Source organism: Anomaloglossus baeobatrachus, chromosome 3 (assembly GCF_048569485.1).
Source record: "Anomaloglossus baeobatrachus isolate aAnoBae1 chromosome 3, aAnoBae1.hap1, whole genome shotgun sequence".
NCBI lineage: Eukaryota > Metazoa > Chordata > Amphibia > Anura > Aromobatidae > Anomaloglossus > Anomaloglossus baeobatrachus.
The window spans coordinates 470,811,320-470,831,818 of NC_134355.1; the positions used below are offsets into that span (position 1 = coordinate 470,811,320).

Consider the following 20,499-nt stretch of genomic DNA (forward strand, 5'->3'; position numbering starts at 1 on the left):
TGCGATCAATCAATGACCCAAGGAGACTCCCTAGCATCCATCGACATCAGAGATGCCTATCTGCATGTGCCAATCGCAGTTTCACACCAGCGTTGGCTACGTTTTGCAATCAGAATGGTCCAATTCGTGGCTCTTCCCTTGGGGTTAGCCACGGCCCCTCGAGTATTTTCAAGGTCGGGGCAGCTGTGATTGCGGTCCTGCACCTCTAGGGGTTGGCAGTGATCCTTTTGTCCAGGACAGCCTTCTAGTCTGGGCTTCATCCAGTGCAGACTGTTAGCGGAGTGCCTCGCTCACTCTCGCCACTCTAACCAATTCGGGTGGTTTGTCATTCTGTCCAAGTCCACTCTGACTTCGACCCAGAAGTTCACATACCCAGGGACGCAATTCGAGACTCTGTCGACACTTGTGAAGCTGCCCTTAGTCAAACAGCAGTCCCTCCGCTGGCGGTCGACGTCGTTCCATCAGGCACCTAATACAGGTGCTGGATCAGATGGTGGTGTCAATGGAAGCAATTCCCTTGCCCAGTTCCATCTGCGTCCTCTGCGGCTGGATATTTTCCGCTGTTGGATCAAGCGGACTTCCTCCTTCCACGGGGCGGTGGCTTCGCCACAGACCAGGGGCTCTTTTCAGCGGTGGCTTCGTCCCCTCTGTCTCAGGGACGCTCCTTCCTGGCTCCGTCCCGGGTGATCCTCACCAAGATGCTAATCTATCCGGCTGGGGAGCAGTTTATCTCCACCATGGAGCGCAGGGCACTTGGACTCTGTCCGAATCAGCCCTCTGGATCAATGTGCTGGAAATCAGAGCTGTGTTTCTAGCTCTCTAAGCCTTTCACCATCTGTTGGCGGCCAGGCACATTCGAGTCCAGTCAGACAACGCTACAGCGTTTGCCTACATCAACCTCCAGGGCGGGACATCAGCCGCCTGGCAATGTTGGAGGTTCATCGCATTCTTCAGTGGACGGAGGACTCCTAGTCCACCATATCCGCAGCCCACATCCCAGACGTGGAAAACTGGGAGGCAGATTGTCTCAGCCGTCAAACCGTGGCTCCACGATCCTCAGGTTTTTGCGGCAGACGCACTGGTTCAAGTTTGGTCCCAGCTTCGTCTGTCTTACGTGTTTCACCCTCTAGTTCTTGCCCAGAGTCCTGCGCAAGATCAGAAAGGAGGGCCGTCGGGTCATTCTCATTACTCCAGACTGACCCAGGCAAGCTTGGTACCCTGACCTGCTCCGTCTGTCCGTAGAGGTGCCATAGCATCTCCCGGACTGTCCAGACCTTCTCTCACGAGGTCCGTCCTTCCGCCAGAACCTGCGGCTCTCAGGTTGACGGCGTGGCGTTTGAGTCATGGATCTTGACGACTTCTGGTATCCCTCCTGAAGTCATCTCCACTATGACTCGAGCTCGGAAGTATCCTTTGGCCTTTTGGCCTTGCCGACCCTCTTGTCCCTTCTACAGTCCGGTCTGCAGCTAGGACTATCCCTCAATTCCCTTAAGGGACAGGTCTCGGCTCTGTCAGTGTTGTGCCAGCGGCGTATCGCCCGGCTGGCCCAGGTGCGCTCCTTCATGCAGGGCGCATCTCACATCATTCCGCCTTACCGGCGGCCCTTGGAGCCATGGGACCTTAATTCGGTCCTCACGGCTTCCGGAAACCCCCCTTTGAGCCTCTTAGGGAGGTTTCTTTGTTTAGTCTTTCACAGAAAGTGGTCTTTCTAGTGGCCATGACTTCCCTCAAGGGAGTCTCTGTTTTGGCTGCACTCTCTTCGGAGCCCTCCCTTCATCAAGACAAGGTGGTTCTCCGTCCGACTCCGGACTTTCTCCCTAAGGTGGTTGCTGTTTCCACCTTAACCGGGGCATTTTCCCTGCTTTCCTTTTGTCCGGCTCCTGTTCATCGCTTTGAAAGGGCGTTGCATACTCTGGATCTGGTGCGGACGCTCCGGATCTATGTGTCTCGCACCGCTGTTCTTAGGTGGTGCACCTCTCTTTTGTGCTGACCGCTGGTCAGCGTAAGGGCCTTTCGGCATTTAAGCCGACCCTGGCTCGTTGGTTTAGGTCGGCCATTTCCGATACCTACCAGTGTACTCAAGTGCCTCTCCCACCGGGGATCAAGGCACACTTGACCAGAGCTGTCGGTGCCTCTTAGGCTTTCAGGCCCAGGCTACGGCTCAGCAGGTCTGTCAGACTGCCACTTGGACTAGTCTGCATACCTTTTCGAAGCACTACCAAGTGCATGCTCTTGCTTCGGCAGATGCGAGTTTGGGCAGACGCATCCTTTAGGCGGCTGTCGCCCATTTGTGAAGTTAGGTTTCGCCTACTTCTCAGTTTTTCTGTTTATTCCCACCCATGGACTGCTTTAGAACGTCCCATGGTCTGGGTCTCCCATAAGGAACGATGAAGAAAAAGAGAATTTTGTTACTTACCGTAAATTCTTTTTCTTATAGTTCCGACATGGGAGACCCAGCACCCTCCCTGTTGCCTGTTGGCAGGTTTCTTGTTCCGTGTGTTATCACCGGCTGTTGTTGTAGACAGAGGTCCCGGTTGTTCCGGGTTTTGATCTGTCTCTACTTGTGGGTGGATGTCCTCCTTCAGCTTTTGCACTAAACTGGCTAGGACTGGCTACCAGGGGGTGTATATGCTAGGAGGGAGGAGCTACACGTTTGAGTGTAGTACTTTGTGTGTCCTCCGGAGGCAGAAGCTATACACCCATGGTCTGGGTCTCCCATGTCGGAACTATAAGAAAAAGAATTTACGGTAAGTAACAAAATTCTCTTTTTTTTATATTTTGCCTATGTTTTTTATTGAATCTCCTCTACACTTCGTGTGCACAATCAGGCAGGATCTGTGCACTCCTGTCTCCTAAGCTGCACACTTCTCCGGGGTCTTTTGTATGAATTAAGTATTGAAAAATATAATAATAAAAAATATAATGTAAAATAATAAATAAAATATTTATAAAATAAATAATAAAAATATAATAACCAGGATTCTAAAAACCTCTAGTCTCCATTTAGAATAGTTTCTTGTTACCGAAGAGAGTTATTTATGTGAATAATGTTATTTACTTAATATATTGTCCTTTAAAGGCTGCACAAGATAAAGAAGAACTTCAGCGAGTAGGTGATGAGCTTGATGCTAAAATTCGCAAGGCTGAAAAAGAAATCAGTGCTTTAGAAAACACCCTCCAAGTCATAAATGGCTGTAACACTTCATATAGGAAATCATTCAATAAAGTGACTGAAACAAGTAAGTATTATTTACCGTTATATAAAACATGATCCCTGTGCAAAACTTCATGAAGCTACATGAAGGTTTATTTTTGGTTTTAGTGCTTACTATATACATGACACACATACAGTAGAGTATACAGTGGAACCTTGGTTTACGAGAACAATCCGTTCTGGGAGTGTGCTTGTAAACCAAGTTACTCGTCTAGCAAAGCAAAATTTCCCATAGGAAAAAATGCAAGCTCAGACAATTTGTACCACAACTTGTTCAACGTCCCATCCTGGTCCCCTATTGTGCCATTCCACACATGCACAAACACACACACACAGATTATGCTCACCTCACCTTCCGTTTCATCGCCGGCCTCATGGTTCTTGTAGTTCGCCAGTACAGGATGTGCATCGGGTAATCATTGCGATCGATGCCAGAGCTTCCGCTGCCAGAGTGCTGACGTCAAAGGCAGGAGCTGCGTGCCTCTGATTGGGCAGCGCGCTGCCTTTGAGTAGTGGCTGACAGCGGAAGTTCCTCCATCATCGCGATGGTTACCCAATACACATCCTGTACTGGCAAACTACAAGAACCATGAGGCCAGTGATGGAACATAAGGTAAGGTGAGCATAATATGTGTGTTTGCATGCGTGTTTGTGTGTGTTTTGTGCGAACTGCAAGAGCGGGTCAGAGCGAGGTTAAAGTACACAACCGGAAGTGTGTGTGGGGAGTATTTGCTCTTACGGCAAAACTTGCTCGTAAACTGAGTTACAAATTTACACTAAGCTTTGCTCGTATAGCGAAATGCTCGCAAACCGGGTTACTCGTAAACCGAGGTTCCACTGTACCTGCCATTCCAGGTAACTTTTCAAAATAAGTTGTTATATATGTGCCCATGAGGAATAATACCCTTACACAGTCATGACCAAAACTGTTGACACCCGTAAAATTGTTCCAGGAAATGAAGTATTTCTCCCAGAAAATTATTGCCATTACCCATGTTTTGTCATACACATGTTTATTTCCTTTGTGTATTTCCTTTGTGTACTTAAACAACACAAAAGAAAACAAAACCGAGAAAAAGTGCAAATTGGGGATCATTTCACACAAAACTCCAAAAATGGGCCACATAAAATTATTGTCATTCAACTTAATATTTTGTTGCACACCCTTTGGAATACATAATTGCAATCAAAAGCTTCATATAACCATCAACAAGCTTCTTACACGTTCCAACTGGAATTTTTGACCATTCGTCTATAGTAAACTCTCCCAACAGCAATTTTAATTTCTCCACAGGTGTTCAATGGGACTTAGATCCGGACTCATTGCTGGCCACTTCAGAACTCTCAAGCACTTTGTTTCCATCCATTTCTGGTGGCTTCTTGAAGTATGTTTGGTGTCATTGTCCGGCTGGAAGACCCATGACCTAGGACACAAACTCAGCTTTCTGACACTGGGCACTAGATTACGACCCAAATTCCTTTGGTAATCTTCAGATTTGATGATGCCTTGCAGACATTCAAGGCATCCAGTGCCAGAGGCAGCAAAACAACCACAAAACACCCTTGAACCTCTACCATATTTGACTGTAGTTAAATGATGTGCTTTACCAAAAAGCTCTATCTTGGTTTCATCTGTCCACAAGACACTTTCCCAGAAAGATATTGGCTTAGTCACGTACATGGGGGTCCTCCTGGGTCTCTTGCTATAGTGTTTTATTTCATTCAAATGTCGGCTGATACTTCAATCTGACAAGGGTGCACCCTGAGCCTTCAGGACAGCTTGAATTTCGTTGTAACTTCACTGGGGCTGCTTATCCACCATGGGGACGATCCTGCATTGCAGTCTTTCATCAATTTTTCTCTGCCTTTCCTCAGCCAGGGAGATTAGCTACAGTGCCATGGATTGTAAACGTCTTGATTATGTTGCGCACCATGGACAAAGGGATATCAGAATCTCTAGAGATGGACTTGTAACCTTGAGATTGTTGATATTTTTCAACAATTTTGGTTCTCAAGTCCTCAGACAGTTCTTTTCTTCTCTTTCTGTTCTGCATGCTTAGATGCACAATGCAAAAATGTAGTCAACTTCTCCCCTTTTGTATCTGGTTTTAGGTATGATTTTCATATTGCCCACAGCTGTTATTTGCCACAGGTGAGTTTGAACGAGCATCACATGCTTGAAATAAAGTTGTTAACCCACAATTTTGGAAAAGTGCTAACAATTTTATCTTGCCCATTTTGGGAGTTGTGTGTGAAATTATGTCAAATTTGCCATTTTTCCCTTTTTTGTGTTCATCCAATACACACAAATGAAATAAACATGTGTAGAACAACACTTGTAAGTGCAGTAATTTTTGGGGAGGAATACTTCATTTTCTGTAACAATTTCAATGGTGTCAACACTTCCAGTTATGATTGTATGTCTTGTATTCTTCATTTTTCACCACTTTTCCTTTCTTTGACTTCTCTCTCTCTATATTTAAGTTCTCTGTGATCTATTGGGAAGAGTCTAATTGCTCCTGGCCATATCACACAGAAACAGGGGGATCCCTACTCTTTCTTGGTAGCACAGATTTAGAAGCAGCAACAGCATAGATGACAATTTACTTTAGCATGCAGGTTATTATACAGAAGTACTGAGCGGTGTGGATGGAAATCCAGCACAGTACTGATGTATAAATGTTGCTCAAAGCTGCAGCATTAGTCTCTGTGTGTTTCACTTTCATGAGTGCTCTTCATTCTCTTTCCCCTTCCCATTCCACAAAGTACAATAGGAGGTGTAACCTAATTGTGCTGGCTCTCCATCTTGTTTTAACCAAGAAAGATTTCAGCTGTTGATGAGTTCACGAGAAAAGTGAGGTGGGAAAGAAGTGACTAATAATTGGAGAAAGAAGTAGATATTATGTTTATCATTTGTACGATTGAATTAAGCCAAATGTATTGAATGGACAGTAACCACTGAATCCTAGGTGAGGAGTATGAAGAAAAAATGCAACTAGAAGAGCAAAAGAAAGCAGCTGAGGAAAAATATAGGTACAAGAGAAGAGAGATAAAGGAGATTCAGGAAGACACACAGGTATGATTTATTTCTTTCAGGAAAACTTTTCTCCTTGCACAGACTGACAAACCAATCTGGCTGTCGGTGAGGAGTCTTATAGCTGCAATGCTCCTCTGGGAAATATTCAAATGGTCTCTTCCGAGAGGAAGGACACAAACTATAGTACCACCTATTGGAAGTAGCAATCCTAAAAGTCAAAAGTGTCTCTTTAACGAGCCTTTTCATATGACTTAGAATTTATGCCATATCAAAACCTCAATTTGCAGACACAGTGTTTCGGGGTGATTGCTCCTCGTCAGTGCAAAGTATGAGATTTGATCTGGTTGAATGAGAAGCTATAGTGGGGTCTAAGAGGAAAACTTTTCTCCTTGCAGATACTGACAAACCAATCTGGCTGTCGATGAGGAGTCTTGTAGCTACAATGCTCCTCTGGGAAATATTCAAATTGTCTCTTCCGAGAGGAAGACAGACTCTAGTACCACCTATTGGAAGTAGCAATCCTAAAAGTGAAAAGTGGCTCTTTAACTAGCCTTTTCATATGATTTAGGACTTATGCCAGAACAGAATCTCAATTTGCTACTACCAATAGGTTGATTGATTGAGGTTCTGATCTGGCATAAATCCTAAGTCATATGAAAAGGCTTGTTAAAGGGCCACTTTTGACTTTTAGGATTGCTACTTCCAATAGGTGGTACTAGAGTATGTGTCCTTCCTCTTGGAAGAGACAATTTGATTACTTCTTTCAGTATCATATTCTGATCAAGAATTACAGCCTGTATTACACTCCAGAGAGGTTTCTGTTGGGTGCCATCAAGCTTGACATGCATAGCAGCTTAGCTGCAGTCTTCTATAATTCTGTTGCACCCCAGGGCTATGGGGTACTCGGTCCCGGGCCTTGTTTCACTGGGAAGTGTCACGGGTGCAATGGCCGGTGCCCGGTTCCTTGACCCAAAGGGGTCGCTTTTAAAAGGGGGTATTTACAGGGATTGTAATAAAGTTTTTGTCATGACGCCACTTGCGGGTTATGGCTATAGAGATAGAGCCGCCGCTGAACAGTCTCTCAATGTTGGGGCTGATGTTAATGGCAACCTGGATGTTGTGGCCCTCTGCAAGTAGGGCCAGGCCCTAGGGGATAAATGATGGTGTTTGCTGTTAAGTCCGTTCACAATACCGAGGCGCGGAAAGAAGGTAGACCACACAAGGGATTGCAGTGTAATTGGTTCTTTACTCACGATGGTGATGTTTGCAACCTGATGAAGGCTGGTCCTCACCACTGGTCCCCGTAGTTCCAGTGCTGGTGTGGTGACCTGGTGGCTTACTTCCCCTGCACCTTTCTCTGGTTGGTGGGTCCCCGTGGCTTGGAGCATCTGGAGGTCCTTTCCTGGTTGTCTTTCAGTTCTGGTCCGTATGGCAGGCAGTTTGAACCCTGTCGGGTCGGTCCTCAGTTCCCGGTCCCCTGGTTCTCCAGTCACTGCTGTGCCCTGAACTCTATGATTGGTGAGGTCCTGGATGGTCCCCTCACCGTGAAGATTTTATCAGGTCTGCCTGGAGCGTTTTCCTGACCTAGGGCTCTGTACCCCGCCGGTGTTATGGTTCCGAGAGTACTCCACCGTACTCCTTCAGCAACCACACGCCTGAGCCTGACAGGTCACTCTTACACTATCCAGTCAGTGTCGTTACGTCGTCTCCTTTCACTTCCACTTACTGACTGTCTGACCCCTCCTCCCTGGTTGTTGTCTAGTGGACTGGATCGGTTCCACCCCTAGGTGGCCATCCATTGGGTCCAACCCTAGCCCGTCACCAGTTCTTGGGGAGAAAAAAAACAGGGATTATATGAATGTTTTGATGTTACCGGCACTGGTCTTCTGGGTCCCTGGGGGTATGCCCTGCATCTTTGACAGGATGCAGTTCCCTGTAGCTCCTGATGGCTCAGGGGCACTACAATTCCTTTTCACTTATATCATTACTATGTAATGCCTGATGGAATGACTGAGGATATATAAAAGACCTAAAATCAGGGCCACACATACAATATTTGTCCCAAATTATACAGTATGAGATGCACACCGAGGGACAAAGAGCTGACAAGTATTTTAGGACTGAAGCATGAAGAATTATGAATGTGACTCTGTAATGCTATAAAACATTACTAGCAATAACTTGAATAGGTGTAAAAGCAATTGCAAAATGGTTAAACCATGAAACCAAGTCTCTTTCTAAATATACATAGGATAGAAAAAAAAAAAAAATCTATTAATCGTGTACCTAGTACATACTTCTGGTAACACTTATCTTCCTAGTAACAAAAATAGTGTCAATAATTCAAGACATTGAGGTAAAAGCATCAGAAAAGGAAACAATGCAAACATGAGAAGGATTGTAGCAAAATGCCAAGTAGAGGTAGACATAACACTAAAGGTAGCGATAGACAGGTGGATAAACTATCATTCTGCTGATGCAGCCATAATCATTTCACGCCATATTGATTGCAGTTGTTCAAATTGGTCCTTCAGTTATGATTATATATACTGATTATATATATATATATATATATATATATATATATATATATATATATATATATATATATATATATATATTTATACACACACACACACATACACAGTACAGACCAAAAGTTTGGACACACCTCATTCAAAGAGTTTTCTTTATTTTCAGGACTCTGAAAATTGTACATTCACATTGAAGGCATCAAAACTATAAATTAAAACATGTAAAATGAAATACTTAAAAAAGTGTGAAACAACTGAAAATATGCCTTATAATCTAGGTTCTTCAAAGTAGCCACCTTTTGCTTTCATTACTATTTTGCACACTCTTGGCATTCTCTTGATGAGCTTCAAGAGGTAGTCACCGGAAATGGTTTTCCAACAGTCTTGAAGGAGTTCCCAGAGATGCTTAGCACTTGTTGGCCCTTTTGCCTTCACTCTGCGGTCCAGCTCACCCCAAACCATCTCGATTGGATTCAGGTCTGGTGACTGTGGAGGCCAGGTCATCTGGCGTAGCACCCCATGACTCTCCTACTTAGTCAAATAGACCTTACACAGCCTGGAGGTGTGTTTGGGGTCATTGTCCTGTGGAAAAATAAATGATGGTGCAACTAAATGCAAACCGGATGGAATAGCACGCCGTTGCAAGATGCTGTGGTAGCCATGCTGGTTCTGTATGCCTTCAATTTTGAATAAATCTCCAACAGTGTCACCAGCAAAGCACCCCCACACCATCACACCTCCTCCTTCATGCTTCACTGTGGGAACCAGGCATGTAGAGTCTATCCGTTCACCTTTTTTACAAAGACACGGTGGTTGGATCCAAAGATCTTAAATTTGGACTCATGAGACCAAAGCAGATATCCACTTGTCTAATGTCCATTCCTTGTGTTCTTTAGCCCAAACAAGTCTCTTCTGCTTGTTGCCTGTCTTTAGCAGTGGTTTCCTAGCAGCTATTTTACCATGTAGGCCTGCTGCACAAAGTCTCCTTTTAACAGTTGCTCTAGAGATGAGAAGGTATGTCCAAACTTTTGGTCTGTACTGTATATTATATCTATCACAAAAGTGAGTACACTCCTCCCATTTTTGTACATATTTTGTATCTTTTCATGGTCCAACACGGTAAGATATGACACTGTGATACAATGTAAAAATGAATACATCACTAAGCGAAAATGGCCAAATTGTGCCCAATTAACTATTTTCCCTCCTTGATGTCATGTGACTCATTAGTGTTAGAAGGTCTCAGTGTGAATGGAGCAGGAATGTTAAAATTGATGTTATCGCTCACACACTCTCTCATACTGGCCATTGTAACTTCAACATGGCACCTCATGGCAAAGATTAGCTGAGGATCTGAAAAAAACATTTTTTGCTCTACATAAAGATGGCCTAGGGTATAAGAAGATTATCAACACCCTTAAACTGAGCTGCAGCACATTGGGCAAAGCTATACAGTGGTTTAACAAGACAAGTGCCACTCAGAACAGGCATCACCATGGTTGCCCAAAGAAGTTGAGTGCACATGCTCAGCATTATATCCAGAAGTTGTCTTTACAATATAGACATATGAGTGCTGTCAGCATTGCTGCAGTTGTAACAGGGGTGGGGGGTCAGCCTGTCAGTGTTCAGACCATACTCAGCACACTGCATCAAATTGGTTTGCGTGGCTGTCATTACTAGATAGTATCAATCGTGTGTGGCAGCAACAAGGTGAGGAGTACAATGATAAGTGTATCTTGCCTAGAGTCAAGCATGGTGGTGGGAGTGTCATAGTTGGGGATGCATGAGTGCTGCCGGCTGTGGGGAGCTACAGGTCATTGAGGGAACCATGAATGGCAACATGTACTATGACATACGAAAACACAGCATGATCCCCTCCATCTCAAAACTGGGACGCAAGGCAGTAAATTCAACATGATAATGACTCCAAACACACTTCTAAGACGACCAGTGCCTTGCTAAAGAAACTGAGCGTAAAAGTGCTGGACTGGCCAAGCAGACCTACACCGTTTTGAGCATCTGGTGGGCATCTTCAAACAGAAGGTGGAAGAGCACAAGCTCACTAACATCCAACAGGTCTGTGACGCCATCATGAAAGAGTAGAAGAGGATTCTAGTGGCTACTGCGAAGCTCTAGTGAACATTATTGGTGCCACACAAAATATTGACACTTTCGGAACAATTTGGGCATTTTCACTTAGGGGTGTACTCACTTTTGTTGCCAGCTGTTTTACATTAATGACTGTGTGTTCAGTTATGTAGGGGGCACACCACATTTACACTGTTATACAAGTTGTATACTGACTACTTTACATGGCATGAAAGTGTCATATCTTCAGCATTGTCCCATGAAAAGATATAATATTTACAAAATTGTTGAGGGGTATACTCACTTCTATTACATACTGTATATACATACAGTTATTTGCAAAGTAACAGCAGTCTAAGATCACTAATATGTTTAATTACTATTTTAGACAGAAAAGATATAATTCAACATGGAAAAAAATGAATGACTAGGTATAGGCGAGTAATGGACAACCAACTGAATCAACAGTCATGACATGCATACTGCTAATTGGGTGTAATTGACTCAATAATGAAAGAGAGTGTTCTACTTATTAGCAGTGCGGAGGTCAATTAGTGAGATCATTCGTTCTGTGAAGAAACAGGTGTCAATTATGGCCCTTATTTAACGACTAGAAAGTGGCCTGATTCTAACGCATCGGGTATTCTAGAATTTATTGTGCAGTTAATGTATGATTCTTGTATATATTATATAGATGTTGTTGTGTGTAGTTACCAAGTGTTTGTGTAGGGCGCTGTAAATGTTCTGGATGTTGTGTGGGTGTGAGAGCGGTGTTGTTTGTGTGTTGCGTTGTGTGTGTTGCGTTGCTTGTGGACTGCTGTGTCTGCAGCGTTCTGTGTGTGGTGCTGTGTGGGTTGCGTGGTTTGTGTGGGTGTTTGTGTTTTGGGGGGAGGTATGTTTTGTGCAGTGTGTGTGTGTTGGAGGAGTAGTCCTGGGGAGAGAGGAGTATAATAGGAGGAGGAGTCCTGGGGAGAGAGGAGTATAATAGGAGGAGTAGTCCTGGGGAGAGAGGAGTATAATAGGAGGAGTAGTCCTGGGGGGAGAGGAGGATAATAGGAGGAGTAGTCCTGGGGGGAGAGGAGGATAATAGGAGGAGTAGTCCTGGGGAGAGAGGAGGATAATAAGAAGAGTAGTCATCCTGGGGAGAGAGGAGGATAATAGGAGGAGTAGTCGTCCTGGGGGGAGAGGAGTATAATAGGAGGAGTAGTTCTGGGGGAGAGGAGGATAATGGGAGGAGTATAATAGGAGGAGTAGTACTGGGGTGAGAGGAGGATAATAGGAGGAGTAGTCCTGGGGGGAGAGTAGTAGAATAGGAGGAGTAGTCCTGGGGGGAGAGGAGGATAATAGGAGGAGTAGTCCTGGGGGGAGAGGAGGATAATAGGAGGAGTAGTCCTGGGGAGAGAGGAGGATAATAGGAGGAGTAGTCCTGGGGAGAGAGGAGTATAATAGGAGGAGTAGTCCTGGGGAGAGAGGAGTATAATAGGAGGAGTAGTCCTGGGGGGAGAGTAGTAGAATAGGAGGAGTAGTCCGGGGAGAGAGGAGTAGAATAGGAGGAGTAGTCCTGGGGAGAGAGGAGGATAATAAGAAGAGTAGTTGTCCTGGGGAGAGAGGAGGATAATAGGAGGAGTAGTCGTCCTGGGGGGAGAGGAGTATAATAGGAGGAGTAGTTCTGGGGGAGAGGAGGATAATGGGAGGAGTAGTCCTGGGGGGAGAGGAGTATAATAGGAGGAGTAGTCCTGGGGTGAAAGGAGGATAATAGGAGGAGTAGTCCTGGGGTGAAAGGAGGATAATAGGAGGAGTAGTCCTGGGGGGAGAGTAGTAGAATAGGAGGAGTAGTCCGGGGAGAGAGGAGTAGAATAGGAGGAGTAGTCCTGGGGAGAGAGGAGTATAATAGGAGGAGTAGTCCTGGGGAGAGAGGAGTATAATAGGAGGAGTAGTCCTGGGGAGAGAGGAGGATAATAGGAGTAGTCCTGGGGGGAGAGGAGGAGTAGTCCTGGTGAGAGAGGAGGAGTCCTGGGGAGAGAGGAGGATAATAGGAGGAGTAGTCCTGGGGGGAGTGGAGGATAATAGGAGTAGTCCTGGGGGGAACGGAAGATAATAGGAGGAGTAGTCCTGGGGGGAGAGGAGGATAATAGGAGGAGTAGTCCTGGGGGGAGAGGAGTCTAATAGGTGGAGTAGTCCTGGGGGGAGAGGAGTAGTCCTGGGGGGAGAGGAGTATAATAGGAGGAGTAGTCCTGGGGGGAGAGGAGTATAATAGGAGGAGTAGTCCTGGGGGGAGAGGAGTATAATAGGTGGAGTAGTCCTGGGGGGAGGTGTCTAATAGGTGGAGTAATCCTGGGGGGAGGTGTCTAATAGGTGGAGTAGTCCTGGGGGGAGGTGTATAGGTGCCCAATGTGTGTGAAGGGCGTGGCCGAGCGGGCAGAGTCTGTGGGGGCATTGCCGAGCAGGCAGGGTGTGGGGGGGCGTGGCCGAGCGGGTAGAGTGTGTGGGGGGCATGGCCGAGCGGGCAGAGTGTGTGGGGGGCATGGCCGAGCGGGCAGAGTGTGTGGAGGGCATGGCCGAGCGGGCAGAGTGTGCGGGGGGGCGTGGCCGAGCGGGCACAATGTGCGGGGGGCATGGCCAAGCCGAGCGGCCAATGCATGTGGGGGCGTGGCCGGGCCAAGCCGCCAATGCGACAGTTGTCACTGTAATGACTCATTTTGGAGCAAGACAGACAGACAGAATAAGCAAATTATATATATTGATGGAGGGCAGAAAATGTTGTACCTGCTAGTTTTAGTCCTTGCTCAGTGAGTAAAATGGGTCGTTCCAGACATTGTACCGAACGAGAAAGAACTTTGATGAAGAAGTTGATTGGAGAGGGGAAAATACAGTGTATAAAGAAGCGCAGAAAATAATTGGCTGCTCAGCTAAAAAGATTTTCAATGCTTGAACAAAATCTGAAACATGTGGTAGGAAAATAAATACTACCATGCGCATAGTTCATAGAATAAAAAGAATAGCAAAGAAGCCTTCAATGATCAGCTTCAGGGACATCAAAGAGGATATTCAGTTACCTGTGTGTACTGCAATCATCAGAAGACGCCTTTGTGAAGGCAAGAAACGCATATTTGCAAGAAACCCTCGTAATGTACCATTGCTGAAAAATAGACGTGTTAAAAAGGTTATAGTTTGCCAAAGAACACATTACCTGGCCTAAAGAGAAGTGGGGCAACATTCTATGGACATATGAGAGCAAGATTGTTCTTATTGGATCTAAATGCTGCAGACAGTTTGAGAGATGAACATTGAATTCAAGCCACAGTACACTATGATGGCTGTAAAATATGCAGGTGAAAGCATAATAGTTTGGGGATGTTTCTCATACTCAGGAGTTGGGCCCATTTATCGCATACCGGCCACTATCAAAATTCCTGAAGAGGTCATGTTGCTTTATTCTGAAGACGAAATGCTCAGGCAGAAGTATGACCTCAACCACACCAGCAAGTTGGTAACCTCCTAATTCCAGACCCACGAGATTGATGTTATGAATGGCCAGCCCAATCCCCAGACCTCAATCCAATTAAGAATTTGTGGAGTGATATAAAAAATTCTATTTTTGATGCAAAACCTAACAATGTAAAAGAACTGTGGAATGTAGTCCAGTCAGTTTGGGCTGAAATCTCTGTTCTCAGGTGACAGATGTTACTACACTATGTCACACAGATGTAAATCAAATATTAGTTCAGCGATTAACAGAAAGGCTAAAGCCCACTTTACACGTTGCAATTAGTTGTACAATCGCATTTGCGATGTGACACGCCCAGGTTGCATACGGGATCTTATGAGATTGCACGTTGGTCGTTCATTTGCTGTCACACGTGCGTTAGTAGTCTATGTTAAATTGGTCAATTTTGTGTGCGATCCTTTAGATCATGTGTTCTGTGACGTATGCATTGGGCACATTTTTTTTTTTTTTTATTTATTGACTTGCCAAGCGTGTGTAATGTGTAGGGATGCGTTTTTACTATGTCATCTGCCATTCAGCTCTGCTACATGGCCGCTAACAGCAGACACAGACAGCCATGTAGCAGAGCTGAATGGCAGATGACAGCAGACACAGACAGAGCCGCACTGTCAGAATGAACTCGGGTGAACTTCACCTGACTTCATTGTCATGCTGCGGCTCTGTCTGTCGCGTCCTGGTTAGCGGTCACCCGTGAAGGACTCACCGGTGACCGCTAATCTCCTAAGTGACTGAAGTTAGCAGCCCTCTCTCATACTCACCAATCCCCGATCCCCGGCGCTGCACGGCGTTCACACTGCTCCGGCGGCTTTTACTGTTTTGAAAAAGCCGGCCGCCCATTAAACAATTTCGTATTCCCTGCTTTCCCCGCCCACCGGCGCCTATGATTGGTTACAGTGAGACACACCCCCACTCTGTCACACTGCACCCAATCACAGCAGCCGGTGGGCATGTCTATACTGTGTAGTGAAATAAATAATTAAATAATTTAAAAAAACGGCGTGCGGTTCCCCCCAATTTTAAAACCAGCCAGATAAAGCCATACGGCTGAAGGCTGGTATTCTCAGGATGGGGAGCTCCACGTTATGGGGAGCCCCCCAGCCTAACAATATCAGCCAACAGCCGCCCAGAATTGCCGCATACATTATATGCGACAGTTCTGGGACTGTACCCGGCTCTTCCCGATTTGCCCTGGTGCGTTGGCAAATCGGGGTAATAAGGAGTTATTGGCAGCCCATAGCTGCCAATAAGTCCTAGATTTATCATGTTAAGCGTCTATGAGACACCCTCCATGATTAATCTGTAAATTACAGTAAATAAACACACACACCCGAAAAAATCCTTTATTAGAAATAAAAAACACAAACATATACCCTGGTTCACCCCTTTAATCACCCCCAAAAAGCCCTCCATATCCGGCGTAATCCAGGATGCTCCAGCGTCGCTTCCAGCGCTGCTGCATGGAGGTGACCGGAGCTGTAGAAGACACAGCCGCTCCGGTCACCTCCACGCAGGTAATGAAGACAGCTGCGCGATCAGCTGCTGTCACTGAGGTTACCCGCTGTCACTGGATCCAGCGGTGGCCGCGGGTAACCTCAGTGACAGCTCAGCTGATCGCGCTACTCACCGCCGCTCCTATCACCTCCACGCAGCAACTGAGGTGAGTAGCGCGATCAGCTGAGCTGTCACTGAGGTTACCCGCGGCCACCGCTGTATCCAGTGACAGCGGGTAACCTCAGTGACAGCAGCTGATCGCGCGGCTGTCTTCATTACCTGCGTGGAGGTGACCGGAGCGGCGGTGTATTCTGCAGCTCCGGTCACCTCCATGCAGCAGCGCTGGAAGTGACGCTGGAGCATCCTGGAGTACGCCGGACATGGAGGGCTTTTTGGGGCTGATTAAAGTGGTGAACCAGGGTATATGTTTGTGTTTTTTATTTCTAATAAAGGATTTTTCGGGTGTGTGTTTATTTACTGTAATTTACAGATTAATCATGGAGGGTGTCTCATAGATGCCTGACATGATTAATCTAGGACTTATTGTCAGCTATGGGCTGCCAATAACTCCTTATTACCCCGATTTGCCAACGCACCAGGGCAAATCGGGAAGAGCCGGGTACAGTCCCAGAACTGTCGCATATAATGTATGCGGCAATTCTGGGCGGCTGTTGGCTGATATTGTTAGGCTGGGGGGCTCCCCATAACGTGGAGCTCCCCATCCTGAGAATACCAGCCTTCAGCCGTATGGCTTTATCTGGCTGGTTTTAAAATTGGGGGGGACCGCACGCCGTTTTTTTTAATTATTTAATTATTTATTTCACTACACAGTATAGACACGCCCACCGGCTGCTGTGATTGGGTGCAGTGTGACACCTGTCACTCAGCGTGGGGGCGTGTCTCACTGTAACCAATCATAGGCGCCGGTGGGCGGGGAAAGCAGGGAATACCAGATTGTTTAATGGGCGGCCGGCTTTTTCAAAACAGTAAAAGCCGCCGGAGCAGTGTGAATGCCGTGCAGCGCCGGGGATCGAGGATCGGTGAGTATATGAGAGAGGGGGATAGACTGACATGGACAGAGACTGAGGGACAGAGATAGTGACCGACTGACAGAGATTAGTGAATGACAGACATTGTGAGGCGCTTCAGAACGCAGCTTTTCAGCTGCGCTCTGAAGTGGACCTTTTTTAAGCTGCGGTGCAGAGCGCACACCTGCGCACATAGCATCAGACACCAAAATCGTATGAGGGATGTCACACGTTACAATTGACTAGGTTCGTGCAACAAAACGCTCAATTCTAGAGAATGATACGATGTGTTTGCGATCAACGGTTTTGCGTTCAATCCTGATCGCACGTAGATGTCACACGCAGATACCTCAGAAACGATGTCGGATGTGCGTCACTTACAACTTGACCCCAACGACGCATTGTGAGATATATTGAAGCGTGTGTAGCGGGCTTAAGTCTGTAAACAAATCTCACTTTATACCGTAAATATTCAAGTTTGAAAAAGGTAATGATGACGCTTTTTTTTTTTATTAAACATCCTATTATTTCTTTTTCTTAATTTTTAGTTTAATTATATAAATTATATATTACTCATGATTTCATTTGGAATTGAATGTGCAGTGCAATCACAATTTTGCACAGCCACCTTCTGTGACTCGGGGAACGTCATAGACCATGTTTTGAGAGGAAAATTTAACCCCATGCTTTACAGTTATTCATCAAAAAAACCTGCTTACATTAAAGTCAATGGAACTGGGAGCTACAGCTCATTCATAGGAGCAATGATTTGTTGCTATAGGCAACGAAGGCCATTCTTAGTAACAGCTTGTCAGTTAATATGATTTTGGTGGAGAGACACAGAGAGAAACAGAGACACAGAGAGAAACAGAGACACAGACAGAGACAGAGAGCGCTAGTGAGTGACCGATAGAGAGACATAGACAAAAAAGACAGACAGACAGATGGAGAGACAGACAGAGAAACAGAGAGAGACAGAGACAGGCAGACAGTGAGAGACAGAGGGACAGAGAGAGAGAGAGAGAGGGAGACAGACGGTTACTTTCCCGAGCAATGTCGGGTACTACAGCCAGTAAATGTGTGTGTTTGTGTGTATCTGTGCGTGTGTGTGTATGTATATTTATTATATGTGTGTGTGTGTGTATATATATATATATATATATATATATATATATATATATACATACACGCACACACACACACACATACATACTGTATATATATATATATTAGTGGAACCTTGGATGACGAGCATAATTGGTTCCGGGAGCATGCTCTTAGGGATACTTTGCACGTTGCGACATCGCTACTGCGATATCGTTGGGGTCAAATCAAAAGTGACGTACATCCGGCGCCGGTAACGACGTTGCAACAGGTAAAGCCTAGGAGAGAAGATGAACGAGTGTGAAACAGTCAAAAATCGGTGATCTGTGTCACGTTTGTCATTTTCATAATGTCGGTGGGTCCGCAGGAGCGACAAACATCTCCTTACCTGCACCCGCCGTCCGGAAGGGAGAAGGTGGGTGGGATGTTTACATCCCGCTCATCTCCGCCCCTCCACTTCTATTGGCCGGCCGATTAGTGACGTCGCGGTGACGCCGAACGCACATCCCCCTTGAAGGAGGGATAGTTCGACAGTAACAGCGACGTCGCCGACCAGGTAATTGCGTGTGAAGCTGCCGTAGCGATAATGTTCGCTACGGCAGCTATCACAAGATATCGCATGTGCGATGGGGGCGGGTGTTATCGCGCTCGGCATCACTATCATCGGCTAGCGATGTCGCAGCGTGCAAAGTACCCCTTAAACCAAATTACTCTTATATCAAAGCGAATTTTCCCATAGGAAATAATTGAAAACACAGACAATGTATGCCACAACCCAAAAATATTTGCTGTATTTATACAAACTCATTACAGTAATACAATTTACTGTAGAAAAGAGAGAAAGATGTCCAGCTCTTCAGGCAAAGAAATCACGTCTTTATTTCATCATGCAGACACAAAGATTCTTTGTGTCTGCATGATGAAATAAAGACGTGATTTCTTTGCCTGGAGAGCTGGACATCTTTCTCTCTTTTCTACATTATCATAGTATCATAGTATCATAGTTTTTAAGGTTGAAGGGAGACTCTAAGTCCATCTAGTTCAACCCGTAGCCTAACATGTTGATCCAGAGGAAGGCGGCAAAAAAAAAAAAACCCCAATGTGGCAAACAAGTTCCAATGGGGAAAAAATTTCCTTCCTGACTCCACATCCGGCAATCAGACTAGTTCCCTGGATCAATACCCTGTCATAAAATCTAATATACATAACTGGTAATATTAAATTTTTCAAGAAAGGCATCCAGGCTCTGCTTAAATGTTAGTAGTGAATCACTCATTACAACATCATGCGGCAGAGAGTTCCATAGTTTCACTGCTCGTACAGTAAAGAATCCTCGTCTGTGATTATGATTAAACCTTCTTTCCTCAAGACGTAGCGGATGCCCCCGTGTTCCAGTCGCAGGCCTAGGTGTAAAAAGATCTTTGGAAAGGTCTCTGTACTGTCCCCTCATATATTTATACATTGTGATTAGATCCCCCCTAAGCCTTCGTTTTTCCAAGCTAAATAACCCCAAGTTTAATAACCTGTCTTGGTATTGCAGCCCACCCATTCCTCTAATAATCTTGGTCGCTCTTCTCTGCACCCTCTCCAGTTCAGCTATGTCCTTCTTATATATCGGTGACCAGAATTGTACACAGTATTCTAAGTGCGGTCGCACTAGTGACTTGTACAGAGGTAGAACTATATTTTTTTCATGAACACTTATACCTCTTTTAATACATCCCATTATTTTATTAGCCCTGGCAGCAGTTGCCTGACACTGTCCACTAAAGTGAAGTTTACCATCCACCCAAGTCTTTTTCTGTGTCTGTTTTACCCAGTGTTCTACAATTAAGCACATAATCATAAATGTTATTTCCTCTACCCAAGTGCATGACCTTACATTTATCTACATTAAACTTCAATTGCCACTTCTCAGCCTAATCCTCCAATTTACATAAATCTCCCTGTAATATAAAATTATCCTCCTCTGTACTGATTACCCTGCAGAGTTTAGTATCATCTGCAAATATTGAAATTCTACTCCACATGCCCCCAACAAGGTCATTTATAAATATGTTGAAAAGAAGCGGGCCCAATACTGACCCCTGTGGTACCCCACTATGAACTGAGACCCAGTCCGAGTACGTACCATTAATAACCACCCTTTGTTTCCTATCACTGAGCCAGTTTTTAACCCAGTTACACATATTTTCCCCTATCCCCATTATTCTCATTTTATGTACCAACCTTTTGTGTGGCACCGTATCAAAAGCTTTTGAAAAGTCCATATACACAACATCCACTGCATTTCCCTGGTCCAGGCTTGAACTTACCTCTTCATAGAAGCTGATCAAATTAGTTTGACAGGATCGATCCCTCATAAACCCATGTTGATACTCTGTCATAAGGTTATTTTTCTTGAGATATTCCAGTATAGCATCTCTCAAGAAACCCTCAAGGATTTTACCAACCGTAGAGGTTAAACTTACCGGCCTATAATTTCCCGGCTCAGT

General features: G+C 45.3%; 1 protein-coding gene across 2 annotated transcripts in view; it reads left to right on the plus strand.

The window, feature by feature from the left end:
• CCDC39 (coiled-coil domain 39 molecular ruler complex subunit) overlaps positions 1-20,499 on the plus strand; it is a 137,712-nt gene that overhangs the window by 90,110 nt on the left and 27,103 nt on the right. The window contains exons 15-16 of one of the 2 annotated variants that reach the window (XM_075338542.1): positions 3,080-3,239; positions 6,184-6,290. In XM_075338542.1, the coding sequence (XP_075194657.1) occupies positions 3,080-3,239; positions 6,184-6,290 (267 nt within the window). Of the gene's footprint in view, positions 1-3,079; positions 3,240-4,508; positions 5,448-6,183; positions 6,291-20,499 lie in introns of those variants that run through there. The other variant, XM_075338543.1, reaches the window with a different exon arrangement.